Genomic DNA, 23205 nt, shown 5'->3' on the forward strand with positions numbered 1-23205 from the left:
CCTCAACAACTCTCATGGTCGTGTCATCAGTGCCGCAACCATCAGGCACCAACGCACACCATCGTAAGATTTCTACACGCCACAACATCGGCGCATCGAAGCAAGAAACAACGAACCAAACATTTACTCCTGGCGAATACGTTTGAAAGCGGATAGCGTCATGAGGGACAGAGTCATGCGTAGCCTTGATGTCAAAAATCCCGCTATGACGGTGTTACGGGGTGCTTTTTCGGGCTTAACACAATTCCCAAGTGCGAGGACATTGTCAATACTGCTCCTGTTCTTTCAAAATCCGGAAATCTATGGCAGGTAAATATTTCTGGTTGTTACATCTCAATCTGATTGAAGCAGCATTAATGTTTCCATCAGCTTCCCTACACGGATGAAAAGCGCAATAGGTCGGTACTACTGAATGTCTGTGGCATCTTTTTCTGGTTACATTACGAGCGCAACGGACGCATTCTTGCAGACGGGCTGAATACGACCGTTCGTCGATGATTGGTTGAAAATGTACAGGAGAAATTTTCCCCCCACATCCCCCACATGTACCATAGCTGTAAAAGTTATGCCGTCTGGGTCAGGGAGAAGAAGCCTTGTTAACTGAGGATAAAGGCATGACAAGTTCCGGTATTGTAAAAGGGTTATCCATAAGGGGCGTCTGATATGATGGGCGTCCGTTTTCCGAAAAGAGAAGTGACGGAAGTGATTTTGATGTGGCCGCAATTTTGGCACAGAAAATCTCAGCGACGTCTAAGAATGCGAAATTGGTACGCATTGAAATTGAACTAACTCGGCAGGGACACGTCTCTGGCGTGTGAATACTCCTGACCAGGCTCCATATTCTAGTGAGTGGGTTCCTGCCGTCCAGCATAGAACCGAAAGATGTCCATTCACGCTTAGCCAATTTGCCCTTGTGCCGTTAAATGCGCCTCTGCACTCGTCTAGATGCTATAATGTCTTTAGGTGCCTGTGTTTTACGCGCTCTTCTTTCTGCTGGCCGGTGTATAGCAGGAAGCCTTTCGAGCTGTGCGTCGGTGACAGAGTATAAATTAGATAAAATCAAAGTCTTCATGCTTGTTTTACCTACCTTAGCCGTCGTGCTTACATCGTGGGACAACACTGAACCCAGGCCCTCTTGGACTGTTTGAAAATCTGTTTGAAAAACATCTGTTTGAAAATCGGAGCACGTGTTTTAGAACACCGAGAATACTGTCTAGTGTTATGTAGGTAGAAAGGTAGTCGCTACCGTCAGATTCATTGTTCACACACCAGCTTAATCTGGAAAGGAGCAACGAGGAAACAAAGGTGATGTCAAGAGTGGTTGAAATGCCTTTGCGGAAAAAAAACGTTGTTCCCGGGTAATAAGTTCAGTCATATGGTATTGGCAAGGAAAACCAAGTAAGCGGAAGGTGGTTTGGTTGCTGTTTCGCTGCTACTCAATGACATGTGATGCGTATTGAAATCACCAGTGAGGCTATGCGGAGGTGGCGTAGCACAAAGGGCTCTCTCCAAACGGCAACTTTCTCACGCCGTTCGGGATCGTATGTAGGCTTCAATAACGGGGAAAGATAAACCTTCCCGTTGCATAGTTGTTGCTACGTATTCGTTCACTGCACTTGGCATCAAATCATGGTGTATAAGGCTGAGGTCATTTCTGAGAGCTAAAGGAATTCAAGTTGAAGGCAAATCAGTTTTCACCGCAAGACATATGCGGAAAGCTATGTCTTGAGATAACATGTGATTCCCAGATTGTGATCGCAAAAAACGGTGCTTGCTTAGAAATATCCGTGAATCTGGTAGTAGAGACTCAAGTCTATTCGCATTCTGCAGAAAAATTGGGGCTGCATTGCGAATTTGTTACAATTTAGGAATACTGGCTGGGTGTAATGAATGGGCCGGATCACGCGAAATGAAGGGAATGCTCTTGCTGCGAACAAGAAGTCATTATATTCACAGACGTCACAGGACAGAGGTATTAAAGCAAAGATGGGTTATACACGAAACGTTAGAAGAGACACTCAGCTAAGGGAAACAACCCAAGTGGCCCGCTACACTGTCCACAACTACAAGGTCCGCGACCGTCCCCGCGGAAATGCTTCGAGAACAGAACGTGCTCACGGTCGGTCGTACAAGGACGCGGGTGCCGACGTCGCCCTCGTAGCGGTGCTTGCGTCGTCGGGGTTGACTCTGCAGGTGGCGACGCTGGAAAGAGTCTCAGCCGAAACAGTTGAACGATTGATCCCGCCTCGCACCCGGTCATGCACCGTCCGGCACGCCGGAGCCCGGTAGGCGGTAGTCCGTGCTGGCGACGATGCCCCGGGCCTTGGCCGCGACTCCCGGAACCATGGCGGAGACTGGCGACGGCCTTGCCTCGCTGTGGCACGTAGACCGGACGTCTTACGCCAGTTCTCACTCTCACAGTGCCGTGCCCCGTTCGATCAGCCTTGTCTCCTGTCTCGGTGGTGGTGGTGGTGGTTCCAAGTGAAATGGCGCATACCCACTCAGGGGGATTGGCCAGGAAATGGGCGCCTTACCGAAAGAAATTAGGTAATTTTTGTAGGGAAAGAAAAATATTTAAATATTACGATGGATTAGCAGTAGATGAGTAGAGGCTCGGTCTCGCTCGCTTTCTGCTTGTGCCTCGTTCACACCTCTTCGTCCTCCACCTTAGCAGCACCCGCTTGGTCTTGGAAGCTACTTTTTGGCGTAGAATGTGGGGCCATTCCCCTTTGCCGGTATATTTCATCACACTGGGGTCATAACCCCTACAGCCACTGACGCAGGCAGCGAACCGCAGAGTCGGTGAGTGTCATAAAGGCTTCGGCTTTGGCGCAGAAAAGGAGACCAAGAAGGGACGCATTGCCTCGGTAAAAAGAGAATTAAAGAGCTCAGTTTACCGAAGCATTGTTGATTGAAGGTTTTTATTTGACTTCTAGCACATGAACGATGTGGCGATTTTGAAAGTCCGGCATTACGAGTCTCTCTGGGAATAGGAACAGCAGTTAGGTTTGCTGTAGGCAAGGATGGGTATGCAACCTAGGGTACAACAGGCGATGTATGCGGAGTCGTTTCTGGCAGTGCACCTATATAAAAGGCTTCAAGAGGATGCTGTTATGCTCACCCCCATCTGAAGTAGCATGCCCCGCCGTTAGTGGGGCTAACCTCTTCAGTGTACATTAAAGATTTCTCTATCTCTATCTCCCCCTCTCTCTCTTTCTCTCTCTCTCTCTCTCTCTTTCTCTGGGTGCTGTTGCTCCTGTGTGGAGTTTCACGGACTGTACGCATTCACGGAGAGGTAAAGGTGGGAAACACTCCTTCTTGTAGACGAAAATGTAATTGTCGAACGTTTTCATATTCTTGCTTGGAGCCTCTTTTGTAGATGTGCCCCAGTGGTGTTTCACAATCACCTTAGCTGAAATACATCAGCTCTATTAGCCATTATGACCTTCGTGATAGCGTTCTCTTTACGGCGAACTGGGCAATTAAGGGATGTCGACTGGTGCTGCCTAGTACTATTGGACAGCGAAGATCCTTAACGCCACACGTCAAACGATCATGATTTTCTGCAGATCTGGCGCAGCTAAAAAAAATGTGCATGTCGTAGCCACATGGCCGAAACACTGAAATTTTATGCATTGTCTGTTTTATTGTACTCAAAAACACGGTACCATGCCTAGCCTATAAGTATAGTTTGAGTACGAACACAATCAGTGCGGTTTGTCAGTTTTGTCCTCATCGTCATATCGGCGGAACAGAAATTCTTTAACTCACAGAGTCGGCAATTTCCGAGTATATAGATCAGTGACCACACCCCTAGTCACACCCTTATCGCCATTTCTGTAGTGGGGCTTATAAGCGTAAAATTAGATCTTTGCGACTCTAGTAATCTTGAACAGTCGTTTCATGAAAACAGTATTGCGTATTATTGCGTCTATCAACAGCACATAGGTTCTATCTGTAATTGGGCCGTACTCGTTGCACACCACCAGGTCGTACGGGCTCCAAAGCGCTTTTCAGAGCACGGGGATTGAAACGAAAAATGCGTTTTTAGGGGTCTGCTGGTTTATTAATCACAACAAGACCACTCCTTAGAGGGTTTGATTTTGCAGATTCGTCAGATTCCGAGACTGTCTTATTGTCTACTAAAGGAAAAGCATTGTGTGTGGGATTCATCTTAGCTGCGGTTTTGCATAAGGTTGCGTTTCATGGGAAGGTACCGCGGTCAAAACTGAGCTCACTTGACATGGAGAGAAAGAGAGAGGGTAAACGTTTATTAATACGACCCATGTCCGGGTCCGCGCTCAAGGAGGTTGGGATCAAACGACCTCCCCCCTGATGGTGAGCAGGTGCTGAAGGAGAGTTGTCCACGAAGAGGTCGTCTTGCCGAGGTGGGCAACCCAGGCCTCCCAGGAGTAAATGTGATGAGGTAGTGAGTGACGTGGCGGTGTGTGGGCTCTGGGACAGGTCCAGTAAGTGTGTGTGAGTGTGGGTATGGAGCCGCCCACTTGGCAATGTGGTCTGCGTGGATTGTTCTGTATTTGATGCAGAGTGTAGTCGTTTGGTAGGGAGTGTGTTTGTGCTTGCCTTAGGAGTGTCGTGTACTTCCTAGGAAGATAATCAGGTGGTCTGGGGAGTTCTCTGCTGCCCATTCGGAGTGTTTTTATATACGCTCTTCGTTCCTGATGGCGCTCTTTCCTGTCCTCTGCCGGGAAGTAGGTCTCGGGCCAGGCCTGGCAAGTTTCGGAACACCAGGCCATTGAGACTTTATCGTGGACACGAGCATTGCCTAAGGAAGAAGAATGTCCTGGGATCCATTTTAAAGTCATTGAGATATGAGGACGGCGTTGTCCATACTCAGCTAGCGCAGCTCGTATGTTTGGAGGCAGTTCATTGTGAAGGAAAGCCCGCAGGGCTGCTTGGGTGTCAGAGCGCATGACAATGCTCTCTGATTGGTGGTCATGTTGAGTAATGGCTTGCGTTATGGCCACCATTTCCGCTGTCGCCGCAGAAGGGACGTCGTGGTGATGATTAACGACTGCGTTGCCAGAAGAATCTATGCTTGCAGTGACTACTTTGCCAGCGGCAAAGCTGGCGTCGGCATGGTAAGAAAGTGAATAGGTGGGTTGCTGTATGCGGGTGCGTTCTGCTCGTCGTGCCGTCCTCTTCGGGGTTCAGTAGCTTAGGTATGGGTTCTACCTTGATAAATGGGATGGCGTCCCATGGCGGTGCGGTAAGTGGTATGACGAGTAGGTTGGCAGTGTTGTATCCCATAAGCTCCAGCAAGGCACGACCTTGTTTAGATGTTGTAAGACGATGAGACTGTGCTTCTTGGTGCATGATGAGTCGGTCAGTTATTGTGTTGAATATGGCGGCGCCTTCGACAAAAGTACTTGCAGCATAGCTGGGGACTCCGAGTGTGATGCGTGTTATGCGTCTCAAGATATTATTGATTTGGCGGAATGATGTTCCTTGACACGCATGTATGGAAGCCCGTACATGCTTCTGGTATATACAAGGGCTTCTGTAATGCGGTTGAGTTCTGCTTCCTTCACACCATCGATCTTGTGATAAATTCTTTTCAACATATTTGAGATATGATTTATCTGCTGTAGTGTATGCTGCACCCATACGTCTGCTCTACCGTTCTTTTGCCAGTAGAATCCCAGGATGCGTAAGTGCGGCTTTAGCGGTATTGGTTGACCATTGACCATGAGTTGGATGAGGCGCCGTGTTTCTTCGCCTGTTTTTATTTGGTCGTCCAAAACTACTATGTATTCATTCTTCTCTGGGGAACAACTCAGACCTAGAGAGTCAAGGTATGCTGTGAAAACGTTGATTCCTTTTTGGATGATTTCTTGATGTTCGCCTGGGTTTCCTTGTGTGCTCCACAGCGTCACGTCATCCGCGTAGATAACATGCTTGAGCCCGGGGATTTCGTCTAGTTGCGGTGGGAGATCTTTGAGTGCGACATTAAAAAGAGTAGGCGAGAGTATAGCCCCTTGTGCCGTGCCTCGCGTGAGCGGGTGAGTTGACGGGGTAGTTGTGGGAGCACCTGGACGAATCTGTATTTGACGATCGGTAAGAAAGCTGCGTATGTAGTGTGAGAAGCGTTGGCCTGGTTGGGTGCTGGATACCTTCTCCAGACGTTCTGGGTGTTAGATGTTGTCAAACGCCTAATGGGCGTCCTATCTCACTATGGTGCGGGTTTGGGTTTGCTTCCCCGCAGGAAGACATCCTGCTTTATCAACAGGGCTGCGTCTTGGGTCGATATGTGGCGGCGAAATCCTAAACGCGTCGGTGGCAGATGGGCTTGTTGTTCTAAGTGCCATTCGTATCTGTTTAGGGCAATTTTCTCTAATACTTTTCTGACGCATGATTTTAGCGAAATCGGCCTCATATTCGAAATGGAATCCGTATGTTTACCAGGCTTCGGGATGACGCAGATGGTGGCGATTTTCAATTGTGCTGTTAAATTCCCACTACGACATACTTCGTTAAAAACTCCAGGAGAATAATTTGTTTGTCGTCCGAAAGATTTCACAACATGGCGTAGGTGATACCGTCCGATCCAGGAGCAGTATTTTTGGTCATGTATGACAGTGATAAAGACTTTCTGTTGCTGTAAAATTAGAGTCCATGCGAGAAATATTGTGAGCCGTGTAATGCGGTAGGTCCTGCACCGTCGTTCGTGGGTAAAAGGTGTCACATGACACTTTCCGTAACTCTTCATCCCCCAGTTGTAAGGTAAGCTGGAGTTTCTTCAAGGTATATTGTGGTCTTGAGTGCCCCAGAGGACCTTTAAGTATCTTCCAAATTATGGCAAGGTGGAGACGTCCGTTGATGCTTTCGCACGTTTCGCGCCAGTTGCGTCGCGCCAGGTCATCAGCATGGGTCTTAATAACTTCGTTGTGGTGTGCGGCCATTGACATGGAGGTAACGGTATCCCATTAGACTCGGAAATTTGACTTGTAGAAGGGCACGCGGCTGGTTGCACTGGAAGAGCTTGTAGTAGTGAAGAGACAGGCATACCGGGCTGGGGACCAGGTCCGGCACCGGACGAATCAATGTGAGGCAGGGTAGGAAGTGCGCCCGCTGCCCGCACTCCTTTCGCAGGTTTCATTGGCGGTGCTCGCAGTAGCGTCCTAGCAGGTTGTCAAAAATCAGAGAGAAGACATAAGGGCCTAGTGGATCTCCTCTTTTTCCTTTTCTTACACTAGGTTTACACACGCAGGTCCTTAGTTTCTAAGTAGGTGTACAGAAATTCACATGCGGTGGTTCGCTCAGTCGTACGCTGGTAGAAAGTCTAAAGCGAACGAAAGGAAAGGCACGAGAATATTCAGCGAAATTAATGCTGGTACAAAGGAATTATTAAGAACCGAAACATATATTGCAAAGAGTGAAATATAGGTACGGAAATCGCTTTTTGCGCTGGGTGAACTAGAACCGTAGTCATCACCACGACCACACATTTTCGATCGCGTTTCCCGTTGTAATGCGTTTCGCGGCAATGCAGGAGTTAGATATAAGATATTCGTGGGAATTCCGGTGACGCTTACTGCACAAGCACTACGAAAGATACAGTCATCCATGCTGTTGAGAATTCTGAAATTGAAAAAACAAAAACAAATGAGCACGGTGTGCAATATATATGTTATATATTTTCATCCATGACAGCGTTGTAATCTCGCTTCTGTGAGTACGTTGAAATCCGTCAATAAAAAACATGGGGCTATGAACGAGTGGTTTCAAGCACTGGATGTGGTGTGTTGCAATTAACGAGTTCGAGTCCTGGTTAGTGCTTTATTTTAGTTTAATGTTTTCTAGTTCGGCAATGTTTTCTATAGTGAATTCACCGTTTTGCGCTGCAACATTCTTTGCTCCACGAGCGGGTTGGCAGACTGCGTCGACACTGACGCGGATGCGCTGGCGACTTTTTGTTGCCGTGGTGCTGACACCGACTACACGCCGGAATCAGCCGACTCTCAGCCTGGTGCGAATAGGCCGCTTACGACACAAGGACGACTTAGGACAGCTACAAATGCTAAGCGCCTCGCAGTGAGCGTCTCCAATGACGCGGACGACACTCACCCACTGCGTACGCCTCGGCTAATGTACGTTACGATTCTTAGCGGTCCTGCAGGCTTCTCTGACGCATTCAACAGCCGACAACATGGTACAAGAGCGGTAGGCCGATTCCTGAGAAATTGAGAACGCCCAACCAACGTTAACGTCAGATCCAAAACACGTTCATGTACAGAAACGAAACCGAAACTGGTTTGAATTCCAATCTTAGAAATCGTCCAATCACATCGCAACTCGAAAACGCGTCACTGCTGATAGTTGTTGCGACCGCCTTAAATGTCGCATGGTAGTTGTTCTTTCAGGGTTTAGAAATTAAATACTGCTTTATCCTCCGCATAAGCGACTAGCGGTATATTTATTTGAGGCAGACTATGCAATGAAAAAGAAATACATGTTTGACAAATTCACTCCAGTGTCCCTTGAAGTGACAAAAATTGTAGCATGCACCAATAAGCGTTAGTACAGGTGGCTGAGACTGAGCCAGAATGAAAAGCGCGTACCATCAAAAAGCTAATAAATATTCGTTGAAATTTCTCATAGACATTTCCAAGGCTGTGAAACAAAGAAGAAAATTTACGGCTCTGTAGTGCAGCGAAAAATCCATTCATTTATTGCCTGTGACATGGAGATTTACCATACGCTTGCTAATCACCTACATTCGGCAGAAACAATAGCTGTTAATTTTAGTTCGTGTCCGGACTGGTTTTCTTAACTTAGGTTATATGGCTCATTTTTTCCGATATTGTGGGATGGTGGTTGTGGCGACTATTAATTAGGCGCTGGGAAAATAGAACAAACCAAGTAACTTTGGTAATTACGTGCTGTCGATGATGGTGAGGGAGGTTTTCCCAACAGGAACTGGGACCAGCGTTGTGATGGAGCACCGCTAACAGTCTACAAATGGCAGCGTATTTAAATGGCTCAGATGAATTCTCACTTTGCGGGTGGTATTTAAATTCATGCCCCAACCATTCTGTGCTCTGGCACCTAATCGACTTCAGTTGAGATACGCTCACGATTTTAGGTCTACGACGATGACGCTTAGTTGTCGTCTTTAATGAACTCCCGATAATTGAGAAAAGCGAGCTAGGCGCTGCTTTGCGAACTGAAAAAAATTAAACTTTGCACAGGAGACCTGGTGCACGAGCTGTACACAAACTTCGTCGGTGGTATTGCGTATGCAGCCTCAATAAAAGTGGGCCAGACATTTAGCACAAGCGAGCACTTTTCGAGTGCAACCAGCCCATCTCTCAACGATTGCTTCATCAAAAACTGATAAGGCTGGGGTCTTGCCGGGAAGTACAACTCGGCCGCCAGTTCACCCTGAAGTATTTGTACGTGTTTCTGGAACAGGTGAGTAAAGAGTACCAGCATTGGTACTTGCAGGAACCAGGCAACAAATAACTATAGTCCACGGTGAGAGGAAGCCGAAATCAAGAACAGTATCGCGGAGGTACGAGAAGAGCCCTCCACATAAACTAGGCTGACAAAGTGGTTTTATGAAAACCTATTTTGTATCGTAGGCAAAAAGATTGGAGTGGAGTTTGATTTGCAGGGGAAAAAAAAGCCCTTAAGACGTCAGTTCCCCATACTGTAATCGGTTTCTCTCTACTTTATCGGTTTCCAACTAGCATTTCCACTCACCGTTCTTAACCAGTGTTCCCGCTGTAATTTTGACCTGTTCAACAATTCCTACAGAAAATTAAATTACTGTTCATGCATTGGTATATGCTTCTCAGGGAAAAAAATGAAAGACTTAAGACTGAAGCATAAAGCATCATAGCGTTTTCTGGCTCAGTTCGCCTCGAGTTTTCATTAGCTTTGAAAGAACTGGAAAAAAAATCATTCACCCCTCCGTCTACCACGACAATGATTGAACGCGAAGCTTTCTCGTTAGGGATTCCGTGGTTGTAGTGTCAATTTGGACTCTGACTCAGAGACAGAGTTAAATTTACGAAGAAGAGGTCATGAATGTGACCAGAATCGTGGATCGGTCGGCCGATGATCGAAGAGATGGTCTAATGAAACGATGGTACGTGGTCGACGGCACATAGCAAATGATGAGCTTTTCTAATCAAGAGCAAGATATACAATGTATACGCTTTATTTACACTTCGTATTTACAATTCTCAAGGCTGATCATCGCATAAAAGAGGTCGGGCAAGGCCCGCATCAAGCATGGTTTCCCTCTATTTTCTTCTGAAAAACCCCGAAATCGTAGATTTGATCACCAAAGCCCTGCCCACAAAAGGGACGTCACAGTTTGAGAGTGAGGATGGCTCATTGATTAACCCGCACTTGGCCACTGATTGGCCACCGTGACAAACAAATCTTTATATGTTCAGAATAGTAATGTGACTCACCTCCCTCACTTTCATACAGAAACCCGGAGGTGTTGCGATAAACACAAGTATAACACAAATAAAAACTATGCCAAATAAAAGGAAGCGTAACGACGCCCATCGGCTCTCGGGCGGCTCCTCCTAAGGTATTGTCTATACCATGCACGCCTATAATTGCGCCCCGCGCCGGCAAAACTCCTTTACTTTGTACACACATCCAGCGCAGAACAAAGCCTGGTCGCCTACCCATTGACGCATACCAGCCACCGAGTCACCAGGGCCAGACGTAGAGTGAATGGAAGTTTTGCCTAGTAGATTTCAGCTCTGTAACCATAGTGGGTAGAACGTCTAGTGCCCCCTTCATGCCTTTGAACCCTTGGCTGACCTCCAGGTGCTGTCGGCTTCAAGAATTCTCATGGTGGTAATCGCGGTCGTAAAATATCAACGGTCCCCCTCAGGCAGTTTTCTAAAAGAAACGAAAGGAAACTTTCCTTCGACAGCTAACATTGTTTTTAATTATTTTGGGGTGACCGACGCATTTTTGTGAGTCCTCTCCCGGACCGCTCTTCGGGTGGACACAAAAGCGGGGCGAACAAAAATGACCGCGTATCTGCTCCTTTCATTGCAAATGTCGGCGATTGATGATAGTCGACTGGCGACCGTTCTCTTTCGCGCTCGCCTCTCGTGCTGTTCTTCTCCCGTGTCGTTCTTCCAAAGATAACACTCCAGAGGTACGCTCAACTCAATTTAAATTTACCATGTTCTACTCCTCCAGGCCGCGTGCCTCAATGCCTGCGCGGCCGTACGGTGGAGACGCCCTTGATCCGAAGCACCCTGCTACAACGTTCATTCAACCAGGTTGCGCTGCTTTACGTGCATTCCAAGCTGAACGCGAGGCCTATCTAGTGGAAACTGTGGTTAATGTTGCCGTTTGATTTCATAAAATTCCGCCAGGAGCACTAGTGGCGCTCGCAACAGCAGGCGACGATTTGCTGCAGTTGATGTAGCATTTTATGTCATATCGCAACAGCAAGCGTCGATGATTTCTTAAATATAGCAACACTGAAAATATTCCCTATGTATTGATTTTATGCCTGTCATTTCGTAATGATTTGTTCTTGTTCAACAATGTTGACAAGTATTATGGCCACCGGACATAGACGTTTACATTTGGCTCTGGGTATGCAAGAATATTGCACAGGTTCGAGTTTTACTTTGGCCTTGTGGCTGAATCGAGTCACGCACAGTGAGTGGTATAACAGAGTGGTGAAGTGATACATGCAGTGTGCATGGTTTGCAACTTGAGAGACTTTCTAGCATGTGTAATTTAGGCGATCCGCGTAGTATTTAGCACAGCAGGTCTTTGTATCGGTTATTATTCAATTTTTTTCAGACAGACAGACAGACAGACCAAACTTTCTGCGTTTAAGTAGCCCAAGAAAGACTATCTTCTTTAAAAATAAGTTTCCGGGGTTTTTCCTGATGCACCTCGCGGCCAAGTCAGCTCGGCCGGCGTGGAAACAAACACAATACAGGACAGCTACACACGCTAAACCCAATGAATGATATGTAGTTGCCGGGCAGTTTGAATTAATTAAGTGAAGTGCCCGAACTTAGCAGAGCCTGTGGACTTCAACTCGCACGCACTTCGGACTTTTGATCACAGTGGCTTGTACTTTCAGCCATCGCCATTTTATTTCGCACGAAGAATACTTCGCGTTCAACCATCGTTTTTGTTAGACGGAGCAGTGCATGATTTTTCTCATTTGCGGCGGCCATGGTCTCCTCTCCAATTTCAAACTGCTGTGGTCGGGACGAAATGGCGCAGTCCGGTACACGTCGGCTTCATAGCGCCAAAAACGCGGGTTAGATTCCAGCCACGGGAAGCGTTTTTTCATTAGGTCGCTTCCACGGCTATCTCATCCTCAGAAAATGTTGGCTTTCCCGCAGTACGTTTTTGGCGCATAAGGACGAATCATAGAGGTATACAACGCTCCTCTTTAAGGCATCTCCTATACGCTTGTTTTCGCGGCTGTGCCGCATGTCACCGGGGTGCTGTGTGGTACCGCTCGCGACGGGATTGGGTAGAGCTGGTAACTTTGGCTGGGAGATCGAAAGGTCTTTGCTGCGTGGCGTGCCAGCTGAACCAGCCAGATTTTCTCTTCGCCATGGTCGGTGACCATTCGTGAGTCCCGTTGCTCCACATCAAAGATTTTGTTCTTGAGAACAGCCATTGTGTTGTGCCATTCCAATGTAGTGTTGCAGCCGGTGTGGTTTCTATTGTCCAATGGGCACGCATTTCCATATTGAACATGTTAAAGTTTAGTGCGCAGCATTTTGGTGGCGGTGATGGTGTTTTTACCACCCTCGACAACGTAGTAACTGAGCGAACGAAGCGAATACTGAAGACAAAAAGAAACCGGCGGATGATAGTGCGGCGAAAGTGTGAGGGGGAGGGCTGTATGCTGTGCCCGCTCGAGACACTCCGCCGATTCCACTGTGGCGACGCATGGCGAAGGTGTGAGGAGGAGGCAGTGAGATATGTTGTCCGGTGGCAACGCGCTGCGTGATGACGACATTGCCGCACGTTTAGTCGTGCGCTCGACGATTATGTGCGTTCACTTCCTGATGGGCCGTTCCAGGTACGCAGGTTGCGAGAACCACGTGACATTTGCGCAGGGGTTTCAAACATGATTTCTACTACATGTTCGACGGCGGCGACGTGCTTAGAGATAACGCCAGACCAGTGCGCCGCCGTTCGCTCGCTGATCACGCGAAAACTCCCTCAGACGTAGCAGCTATGCGCTGCGGCCGAGAAGACTGCAGTTCGCGCTGCACACAAGTTTGGCAGCAGGGAGCACAGCATAGAGGAAAGAAAAGGTTAGCAGAGAACCTGACGTCACGTTTGTGATGTCGTACCCGCCATGTGGATGAGCCAACTTGAGGCAGCACTCTCCCATTCTCTTCTGCTGCTTCCGGTTTGATGACAGCCTCGCGGTACGAGGGGCTCGGGAAAGTGAAAGCACACGACTGGAGCAGTGTTTGGGTCCGCACAGCACGGCGGTATTAATGCGTTACATATGAGCTGCGATGAATTTGACTTCACCGGGATTACTGGCGACAGTGGTTGGCAAGATGCCTCACTGTGGCTGCCGGTTCCCGGTGGCTGGTCGCACTCGCGGTTGCGGCTTCCGACGTCACTTTTCACAAGTGAGCATATTCGCCCATGCATTATTTGTCGAGCAAAACTGAAGTGTGTGTGTGTGAATCACTTTGCACGTGCCTGTGGGCGTGTGTGTATCATTTTGCCTTGTGTTCATTGAGAACATATTCCTAACTGAAGAAAATCGCCGCCAACTGAGGCTGCCAACGCGCATGTTCTCACCGCCAGACCGATAAGGATGGAAAACCACTGCACAGAATCGGCGAGATATTGCCGGAAGAAAACGGCAACTGTTCTCAACGGACGACACCAATTATTATTCATCGGATGTAGCCTCCGAAGGAACATTCGACCACTAAAGAAACGGCAGTTGAAGAAATGCTGCGAAATCACCTGTAGTGCACAGATTCTAGACGACCATGACGCCCTAGCAACTTCACTGTGTTCCCAAGCCAAAGCGCCGTGAGAAATTCTCCGAGGCATTTAGCCAGATTTAGCCACCGCAGCCGTAAAAAACTAGACAATACTGTCTATGGGCTCATTGAAAATGATGTCACTTCATCTACACTTTTTGGAATACATTGGGATGATAGGGGCCCCTCTTGAGTATTCTTGTCTCCATGGGGTATAGTAATTGCCAGACATTTTTTTCGCGACAATTTCCATTCTACGTGTTCAACATTAGTGTTCAGTATTGCATCGCATCGGATGGAATTTTACGCCTTTCCTATCAAGAAGGCCACTTCTTTCAGTATGATGCTCAAACACATCGTACCCTTGTGCGATGTCTCCTGGAACGCGATTACTGGAGGTGGCATAGGTGCGTTCATGTACTGTTGACACAAACGTTGCTTCCTGTGGTAGGTTTGGTAATTTCACCGTCAGATGTTTAATTGTTCCCCGTCTGCCGGGCGTGTGCTTCCCATGTAAGTCATGCGAGTTAATGCTCTAGCCTGGATTGCTCTTACATTTACCCATAGCTACTAAGATTGGTCTATTGGAGCGCCATTCTACTTTGTCTCTCACATTGCTTCCGGTTAGTTGCTTTCTCTTTGATGTTTTGAGTTCGTTGATTTTGCAGTGAAGTGCTGTCTTTGGTGCACTGCTTGTTGCAATATTTTGTAGATGTCAACTATGACGTAGTTTATCTGCTTTCGTGACAGGTGTCCCTGCTGGCGATAGTACTTTTTATTTGGCTTTTTGAAGTAGAGAACAACCGCACGCGGTTCCATTATCTGCACTCCCGTTGGCGCTGTTTCAATCTTAGAAGCTCATGTTTACTGTGCAGTGTCTCTTCTCGTTTTTTTTTCTTTTGGGGTTCGCTAGTGTGAGGAGCAGCCATAGAGGCTACCTCTGCTGGCCAGCTTACTTTACGGCCGCTACAACAGCTTTGTGCCGAATTGCGCTCTTTGTTTGCCTGGCTCACCAGGGTCCGCTGCTGGGGTTGCTTCTGTTGTTGTCCTTCTATCTTAGGTAGCACCGGTTGGGACTCTTATGTTATTGTTACGTTATTCCACTTCTCCACTTTCTTTAAACTAAACTTGCGTTATTGCTTCCAGCCACGTCGTGCACTGTGACTACGACCTTTTTTTCTGGAAAGGTGGCCCGTGCCCTGCCAATTATGGCGTCGTCGAACAGTTTTTAGCCTGTTCGGATACTCTCGGACACCCGTTATGCCGGGTTCTCCACAGTATCCATTTGGGCGTGCGCATCTGGTTGTCTAGTGCATGCATGATACCACGCTGTGCGCAGGATTTGGTATCTGGTGCTTGTTCTGGAGTCACACAGCGATGTAATAGTGATGACTGGAGACCTTAACTTTAGGCACAAAAAAATGAGGCTTTACGTGCCAATAATGGGAACTGAAAAGTGCAATTCAAGCTTATATAGCCGCCAAATACTCTGGTTGAGGCATATGTAGGCCCAATTTGCATAAATTTCTGGGGTATATTGCAGGAGAAAGTTTTGACTTGCAGTGAAAAAAGCGGACAAATCGTGCGCTGAAAGAAAGTAGTTTTATTTTATTCCTCAAAATAAGCCACACAAGCTATTTTAAAATTTACGTCAAATACACGGTGATTCCACACCGAAAGAATAACCATGACAGACTACACCAATCTCTATAATTTGGGGCTTGAAGTTGTGCATCCTTTCAGTCGGTAATTGTGTGCGAGAAAAGAACACCTGACATCCACTGAAGTTTTGGGAGCGTACTTGTACTTCGGGAAACTCCATGACCTAATTCCAACGGGAATAAAGGAATGTGTGCTCTTAAGAACATTCGGCAGTTCTGTTAGCAAAGGGAATACAGGAATTTTCTGTCAGGCAGATTTGAGCAACCGGTTGTTCGGGCATGGTGGCTGATCTATGCTGGAACTCCCTAATGAGCTCAGTATTCTTATTCAGAGTGGCACGAAAGCTCTCAGCAGTTGTAATTCCTTCTGCTTAAATGCAAAATAAGCTCAAGAATATGCCATGCCGCGTTTAAATGTAGAAGGACGTAAATAATGTCGGCTGAGATACTTTTGTCGACTGCATAGCTGTTAATACAACCGGGGTGTTTTTGTTGTAGTTTTCCGCCTCAGCCGAGTTCCTTCAGGAGTAACATTTGGCTATGCTGGGAGAGGTACAATTGGAACTAACTCTTGAAGACACAACTGAACTAGAATAAAGATCTTAACCGCAACTTATTATTCATTGACAGAGTAGAACGAACTTCTAAGCTGTTCACAACACGTTGAATCCCGTGGATAGTACCGTGAAGTGCAATTATTCTGTAGAACCTAGTGAGGCATTCTGTACTGCAAAAGATGGTGGTTAGCGAAGCTGCGGGAATAGCATCATTGAGTAACTATGCACTAAATACTGATTATCAACATTAGACAGCACGCAAAATTCTTTGTATTTGTTTCTTAGTTCTAGGTCTCGCAATTTCTGTAAAGGTTAACCGGCATGGCATATGACGGTAATCACTACTAGACTACTTAGAAAGTGCTCAGATATAAGCGCCATTTCTCAATTTCTTACTCCCGCAACAAGTGCCCCATCCTGCCGGGCGGCGGTACCCGTGACCGACGGCTGACAGTGCAGGTGTTCGTGTCGTCACCTTAAAACTTTGCTGCCTCAGATTTACACGTGGTTTCCCCCCAGGGCGCGTCTTTAACATAGAGTGGCATGGGCGGGGTTATTGTGTGTTCATCTCTTTGTGTGCTTGTTTTTTGTTGCGTTTGCAATACATAGGGAACGTTGACGGTAGTTTCGCCTTTGATGCACGGACACGACGCTCCAGAAGGACATAGAACAAAATATGCCCTGAGGACAGGACGTCGGTTAACGTGGCTGCGATGTCGCTGCGCCCGGGCCTCTGGCGGCTTGTCAGATGTGAAAAGGTCGTGGTCGCCAAGGGTTTAGCACCGGTAGCGTTTCTCGGCTTGTTTGGCGCGGCGCGCGGAGTTTCCTTGCAAACTGCGTGTGACACGCGAACAGTTGTGAGCTTCAGAAGCGAGAACAGTCCTTGCATATCATTCTAAAAAAATGAAGGCATATATAACACAAAAAAGGCAACTTTAGGTTCTGAAAATTCATATAGTCGAAATAGGCACTTTATGCACAAATAACTATTGCTTAAAAGCATCCTTTCCGTAGTTTGTTTTTATATGTAAATAGGCTTGATACGGACAAAGGAAAAAACATGCGTTTTGCCTATTGTTCTGGTATGTAGTAACAGCACAAGAATTCTTTTTCTGTGGGGACAGCGGGCAGTCAAAATTATGTGCACGCGGGAAACGTGATAAACCAAAAATTTTTGAAATGATGGGCATCCCACCGGCAGTTTACCTACCAATGCTAATGTAAACACCCCGACGAAATGTTGCTACGCATATTTTACAATGTCACTGCTTGTCCCGCTCTCTCTTAGTTTACTCTTGATGCTTGAAAACATTTTGTAGACTGTATAAATATATTTTCTACCGTATTTTGGTCTTATTTCTTACGCCTAGCTTTGGATGATATGACGGCTGCGGCGATGAAGTATAGAGCGTGCTTTTTGCCAGCTCATTTGTGCCGAAAGAATTAAACATCAAATCTGTTCCATGCATGTATGCACAAACATGTGTGCGTGCACTTCAAAATGAGCGAATGACATGTACAATGTCGCTTGCTTAGGATGAAGCATTGTAATATTTTCGAGCCGTATGAGGTGTATCATGGATTCTGCAATATGTCGCACGTTCTTAACGCTTACAGGTGGCTGCTCCTCTTTCGTGCATCCCAGCGGAATATTTTTAATAATGCATTTGCCGTCTTGGCATGTCCCTTGTTGCCACATTCTTTCCTCATTGTATCCATTTTCAAACACCTAGGAAGCATAGGAATGAATGCACAATAAAAATTTAGATAAATGTGTACACGACACTGTAACAATTTTCACTGTTAACCAAAAAAAGCTCTTTTGTATAACTGCGGTGTACAGTACTGAATCGATGCACTGTTATTTTCAAAATTTATATGCAAAGCTGTTGGATGCAAGAATTTATTGTTCAGTTAATTGACCATTTCGAAGTAAACATTCTGATGGTCTTGCGTTTATCCAGGAAATTGGTACGCCTGATACCGAAGTCCAGTTTCAAGTTTCAAGTTTATTCACTTTCCAAATGTGGAAAGTGAAGCAAGTGCTAAACGCTACAGCACAGAGCAATCCAGTAGTAGAGCAACCAACAAAATAACATTCAATTTCCTACACACAAAAATACACTCCAGGCGTGAGTAGGGTGAGGGGAGTGGGTATGAATACATAGATTCACAGGCTCTCCCGTAGAGCTATAAAATACTTAAATACAACAAATAATAGTTTGTGGCTTACAAGCACAAAACTTGTTGTTAAAGGTACATGTTCTATACATGCAGTGAACATGTAATAAATATAAGAACGCATTTTTAGACAAAAATTAGCAATAACAGGCAGATTAAGAGTATTCCATGCGAAGTTATAGCAGGATGTTTTTAAAAATGAATTTGTTAGACAACGATCTCCTACAATCATAGTTTTCCTCAATTTTATTTATGAGCCATGGTATCTAAAAATCAGTATGTTGTTTGTCGTAATTAATACGGATCTGTGGTGTCTTTCTGAGCCGACCACGCAGGCAGTACCGATTCGCTGGATGAGGTGTATAGTGGTTATAAAGGTTATTATTTCTGATGTACTGTAGCAATTACAATAATATACTTCAATAGCTTTAAGCAAACCAAGTTTGGAAATAAATCATGGGTTTTTGAATCCTGAATTCTTCCGTAGTAATTTTCAAAAATTCTGAGCATCTTTTCTCGCAATATATTAAGTCTATTGTTATTATGAGTTGTCGTGGTACCTTATACAAAAGAACAGTATGATAGCCTCGAATACAATAGGTATAATACAGCAATTTGTTTAACTAAAGGGGGATAAGAAAAGTGATTTTAAAGAGGCAATCAACAAGTTTACTTATCTGAAACCACAGTTTTTCTACGTGTGTATTCCAGGATAAGTGAGATCTAAACAAAATACCGAAGAATTTGTGGGTTTATTATTAATCCATTTAACTGCTTCGAAAGAGTATCGTTAAATTAGTAGTTGATTTATTAACTGGCGCAAATATTACATATGTAGTTTTACTGACATTTAGTTGAAATGTATTCATATGCTGCCAATTTGACAGAATATTCATATGTATTTATTAACGTTTATTTCCGGGTCAGGAACTGATTTTGGGAGGAACATAGTAGTATCCTCGGCATACATGAATAACCATGGGGAGTTAGGTATTGCCGACAAACATTAAAATATAAGTTACATAGAAATGGGCCAAGTATTGAACCTTGGGCAACGCCGCTCTTTTCTCACGTTTAGTGGATGTTCCGGTATGTATTGACACATACTGGTATCTATTCCTTAGATAGCTTCTTAAAAGTTCTAATGCCATTCCACATATTTCATAGTCATGTAGTTTTTGTAGTAGGACTACATGATTGACTGATTTGAATGCTTTTCGCAGGTCTAAAAAGATACCAAGTGTGTATAATGTTTTCTCTATATTGCTAAGAATTTCGTCTTTGTCATAAATAGTGCCTGTTCGATGGATTTATTGTCTAGAAATCAGTCTGTTCAAAAAAAAAATACTCATCACAGTACTTTATTACAAGATTTTTTTTTGTTAAACTGACTTGTAAATCCACGGCACGCAAAGCTGAAACCATAGTTTAGGAAACTAGAGCAAGGGAGGTCGTTTTATTTTTGGTTTGGAAAAACTGCATACTTCGAGAATACCTTGAGGTTCTAAACCAACTTTACCGTAGAAACGGCAAGTTTAATTAGTTTGAACAAAAAGGAAGTTCACACACCTGCCTACATGAATCTTGGCGTATTTTTCGGGTTTGTAAAAAGCAAGAATTTTGTCGCCTATAATAGAGGTTGAGCGCGCCCTAGTATTTTTGAGGCTAAAACACAACCCGGTGTTAGGCGTGGGCGTGGCCGTTATGTGATCAATAATAAAGCCGAGGTTGCGACGAAATTTCAAAAGAACATGAGAAGTTCCACTGTTGGTGAAAGCTGTCAAGTGCGTGGCAGTGATTCGCTAGAGGCACTGTGAGGCCTCTCTTGACTAGTTTGAGTACCAGCCTGGCGTTGATATGCAAGTAGTCGCCGCGGCACTTGGAAACACGTATGATAACACCAAAGCTCTTCGATGTAGGCAGTTGCGAAACTCCGCCTCAAAAAACGGCCCGCACCTGGATCACCCCTCCTTTGGATCGTGCGTACAGTGGCGCCACTGTGGCCACCGCACGCACTATCCAAAAAAACAAACTAAATATTCAAACTGACAATTTACCCTAAAGTTTGTTTTAAATGTGCGTATTTTTTATTTTTGTACTTCCTGAAGTTATTCATTGCTTTCCTAACTGCGGTTTTTTGTGGAGAATGTTTCTGCGTCTGCGCAACTGCCTCGACGGGTTGGCGCTTGTGCGAACAATCCGGCACGACATAGGTCCTACCTGAAGTGCTAAATTTGCAGTTATCGCTCGGCCTACATCACACTGTATGCCAAAACTATCCCAGTAGCTGATCAAGTGGCTCTAAATGATCCTTTCTAGCCTGCGTCAAACTTCGAAGCTAATTTTTCACTTTTTTTGCCTTCGGAAGACAGCAGATGACGCGCAGCAGACTATACTGCGCAGGCGACAACATTTTGTTGAACATGAATGATATTTTTTACTTCTCTTGGTTCGAATGCATATAAAACACTTGTGTAATTGAACACCTTGGGCTTCTTCGGCACAAACTATTTACGTAAGCACCCAAATACCATTCTTTGGCCAACTGGTCGAGCGGCGAACCACGGTGTATAGTTTATTTTGCCACCAACAGATGGCGCCATCGTAAAACAAGATACAAAACAGTGGACCAATCGTGGGGCCACTTTTTGATGCATGGGGCCTATGGGAAGTTTCGCAACTCCTACATCAAGTAACTCTGTGATAACACTGGATTGAGTTTTCATTAATTAGGGGTAATTCATGCGTGCATTCATTATTTCTTTCTTATTTTGTTATTGTATACACACTGCCGGCCTATAAACGGCAGCCTATGACGCAAAGGCACAGCGCACAGATCACCCCTATGCAAAGTGTTAGGCAAAGTGTTAGACGGGTTTGACATCGGTTTGTACCTCGATGTGCCCAGGCTCCACCCCACCAGTGGAAGCGGTGGCCTTTCGAAGCCCCGGTTTAAGTGTGTTGTACATTACTTTAAGCGTTAGGCGTTAATACGGTGTCGAGATGCCGTGGCCCTGGACAAGGTACGTCCACAAGCCCGGACTCTAAAGAGCTCCGCCCCTAAAGATGTCCCACGTGTCATTCGCTATCGCCTAAGAGACGCAAATGCGTCATCTACGCTTTTTCCACAATATGGTCGGGGTCGCAACGGGGATGTGCGCCTGCCGTAACAAGACACCGGCAAAACTCTCATTCAAGTAGTTCTACAAGAGGAAGACACCTGCGGGGTTCCACCAGCTGAGAGCACGTGGCGTGGGTAGATTATTCAAGCCGCCTTTCTCAAGTTTTGCCGCAAGTAATAAACCCTTTCCAGACAAGTAGCGTACAAGGACATCCGATCGTTTGGCCCTGTCTCTCACTAGGGGAGCGCTCGTATTCACTCCTCGAACAAGCATCCCAGGCTGGTTTATATCGCTGTATCAAGCCAAAGCCGTCAACTACGTGGAACAACGCTCCCGGATTGCCGTTCTTCGCACCTTCGGCTTTCAAGTGTACTTCATGGCCAGTGTTCATCGCCAACTTCATGGCCAGTGGATCCATGGCCTTGTGTACCATGATCGGGATACCCGACTGCTCTTGAACGGACTATTGAGCGCCCCTACCACAGACAACCATGGTATCAGGCAGGGGTGGCCACTTTTCCCCTTATTTCTGTACTGAGAGAGAGAGAGTAAACTTTATTTTGCAAAAAAAAAGGGGGGGGGGGTAGCTCGTGGTCGGATTCCTCATTTCGGGATCCCGTTGGAGCTTGCTGCCTTCTCCGCACGTTCCACCAGCCGAAGCTGAGTTTCGCTGCTGGAGCTGGCCAGTTCTCTCTCCCCTGCTCATAAGAAAGGTTGGGAATTGGGCGAACATTTGGATTTTTCTGGCAGGCCCAGACCATGTGTTAGAGGGTACAGATCTCACTACAGTGTGAGCATGTGGCGCTGTAGAGGGTGGGGTTGATGGCGTGCAGTTTAGATAGGTGTGGGAACGTGTTTGTCTCCAGAAGCCTGAGTTTATGTTCCTGTTCCTTGGTGAGTGACGGGTGGGCAGAAGGATATTGTTGCCGGCTGAGCTTGTAGTGCTGTGTGATTCTTTGGTATGTTACTAGGGGATGAGTCGCTTCAAGCCAGTCGTCTCGCGGTGCCCGGTAGGCTAATTCTCGGGCTGTCGTGTGGGCCATGACAATGCCACGAAGGGACGAGTGGGCAGGCGCCCAAACTAGACTGATCTGGCGTTGAGGGGTTCGGTGGAGAAGGATTCCTGCAGATGGTCTTGATATTATTCCGCGTAGGTAGCTTCGGCATGCTGCTTGAGAATCAGTAATGATTGTATCGGCTGGGGTGTGGGCAAGGGCAAGAGCGATTGCTGCTTCTTCCGCTTGGGTAGTGTTGATTCCAGTAAGTGTGACACTCGCTTGGGTAGTGTTGATTCCAGTAAGTGTGACACTGGCGACGTGCTCTGTGCATGTGGTGACGACCGCTGTCGTATCCGCGCAAGCATAGTCGGCAGCGTCCGTGTACACAGTTTGGGGTTTGATCCGCGGATTATATCTAATGCCTGTGCTCTCGCCGCACGTCTTCCTTCGTGAAACTGAGGGTGCATATTCCGTGGAATGGGAGCCACATAGATGTTTTGCCTTATGGTTGTGGGTATGTCCATGGAAGAACTGCCTTGTTCTTCTGGGTATTGTATCCAAGGCGATCAAGCAGTTGGCGTCCCGTTCTTGTGGTCGCTAGACGGTGGTGCCGATTTACCAAATTAGCCTCTATGAGCTCTTCCACAGTGTTGTGTACTCCCAGTTTAAAAAGTGTGTCCTTTGCC

At 46.3% G+C, this 23205-nt stretch overlaps 1 protein-coding gene across 1 annotated transcript in view; it reads right to left on the bottom strand.

The window, feature by feature from the left end:
* Window positions 1–23205, bottom strand: part of LOC144137649 (uncharacterized) — a 146703-nt gene that overhangs the window by 57719 nt on the left and 65779 nt on the right. Inside the window, exon 5 of the mRNA XM_077669588.1 lies at window positions 17834–17947. Within this exon, the coding sequence (XP_077525714.1) occupies window positions 17834–17947 (114 nt within the window). The remainder of the gene's footprint in view (window positions 1–17833; window positions 17948–23205) is intronic.

This window comes from Haemaphysalis longicornis, unplaced genomic scaffold, assembly GCF_048455015.1.
Source record: "Haemaphysalis longicornis isolate Haplotype H1 unplaced genomic scaffold, Haemaphysalis longicornis Haplotype H1 scaffold_43, whole genome shotgun sequence".
Taxonomy (NCBI): Eukaryota; Metazoa; Arthropoda; class Arachnida; order Ixodida; family Ixodidae; genus Haemaphysalis; species Haemaphysalis longicornis.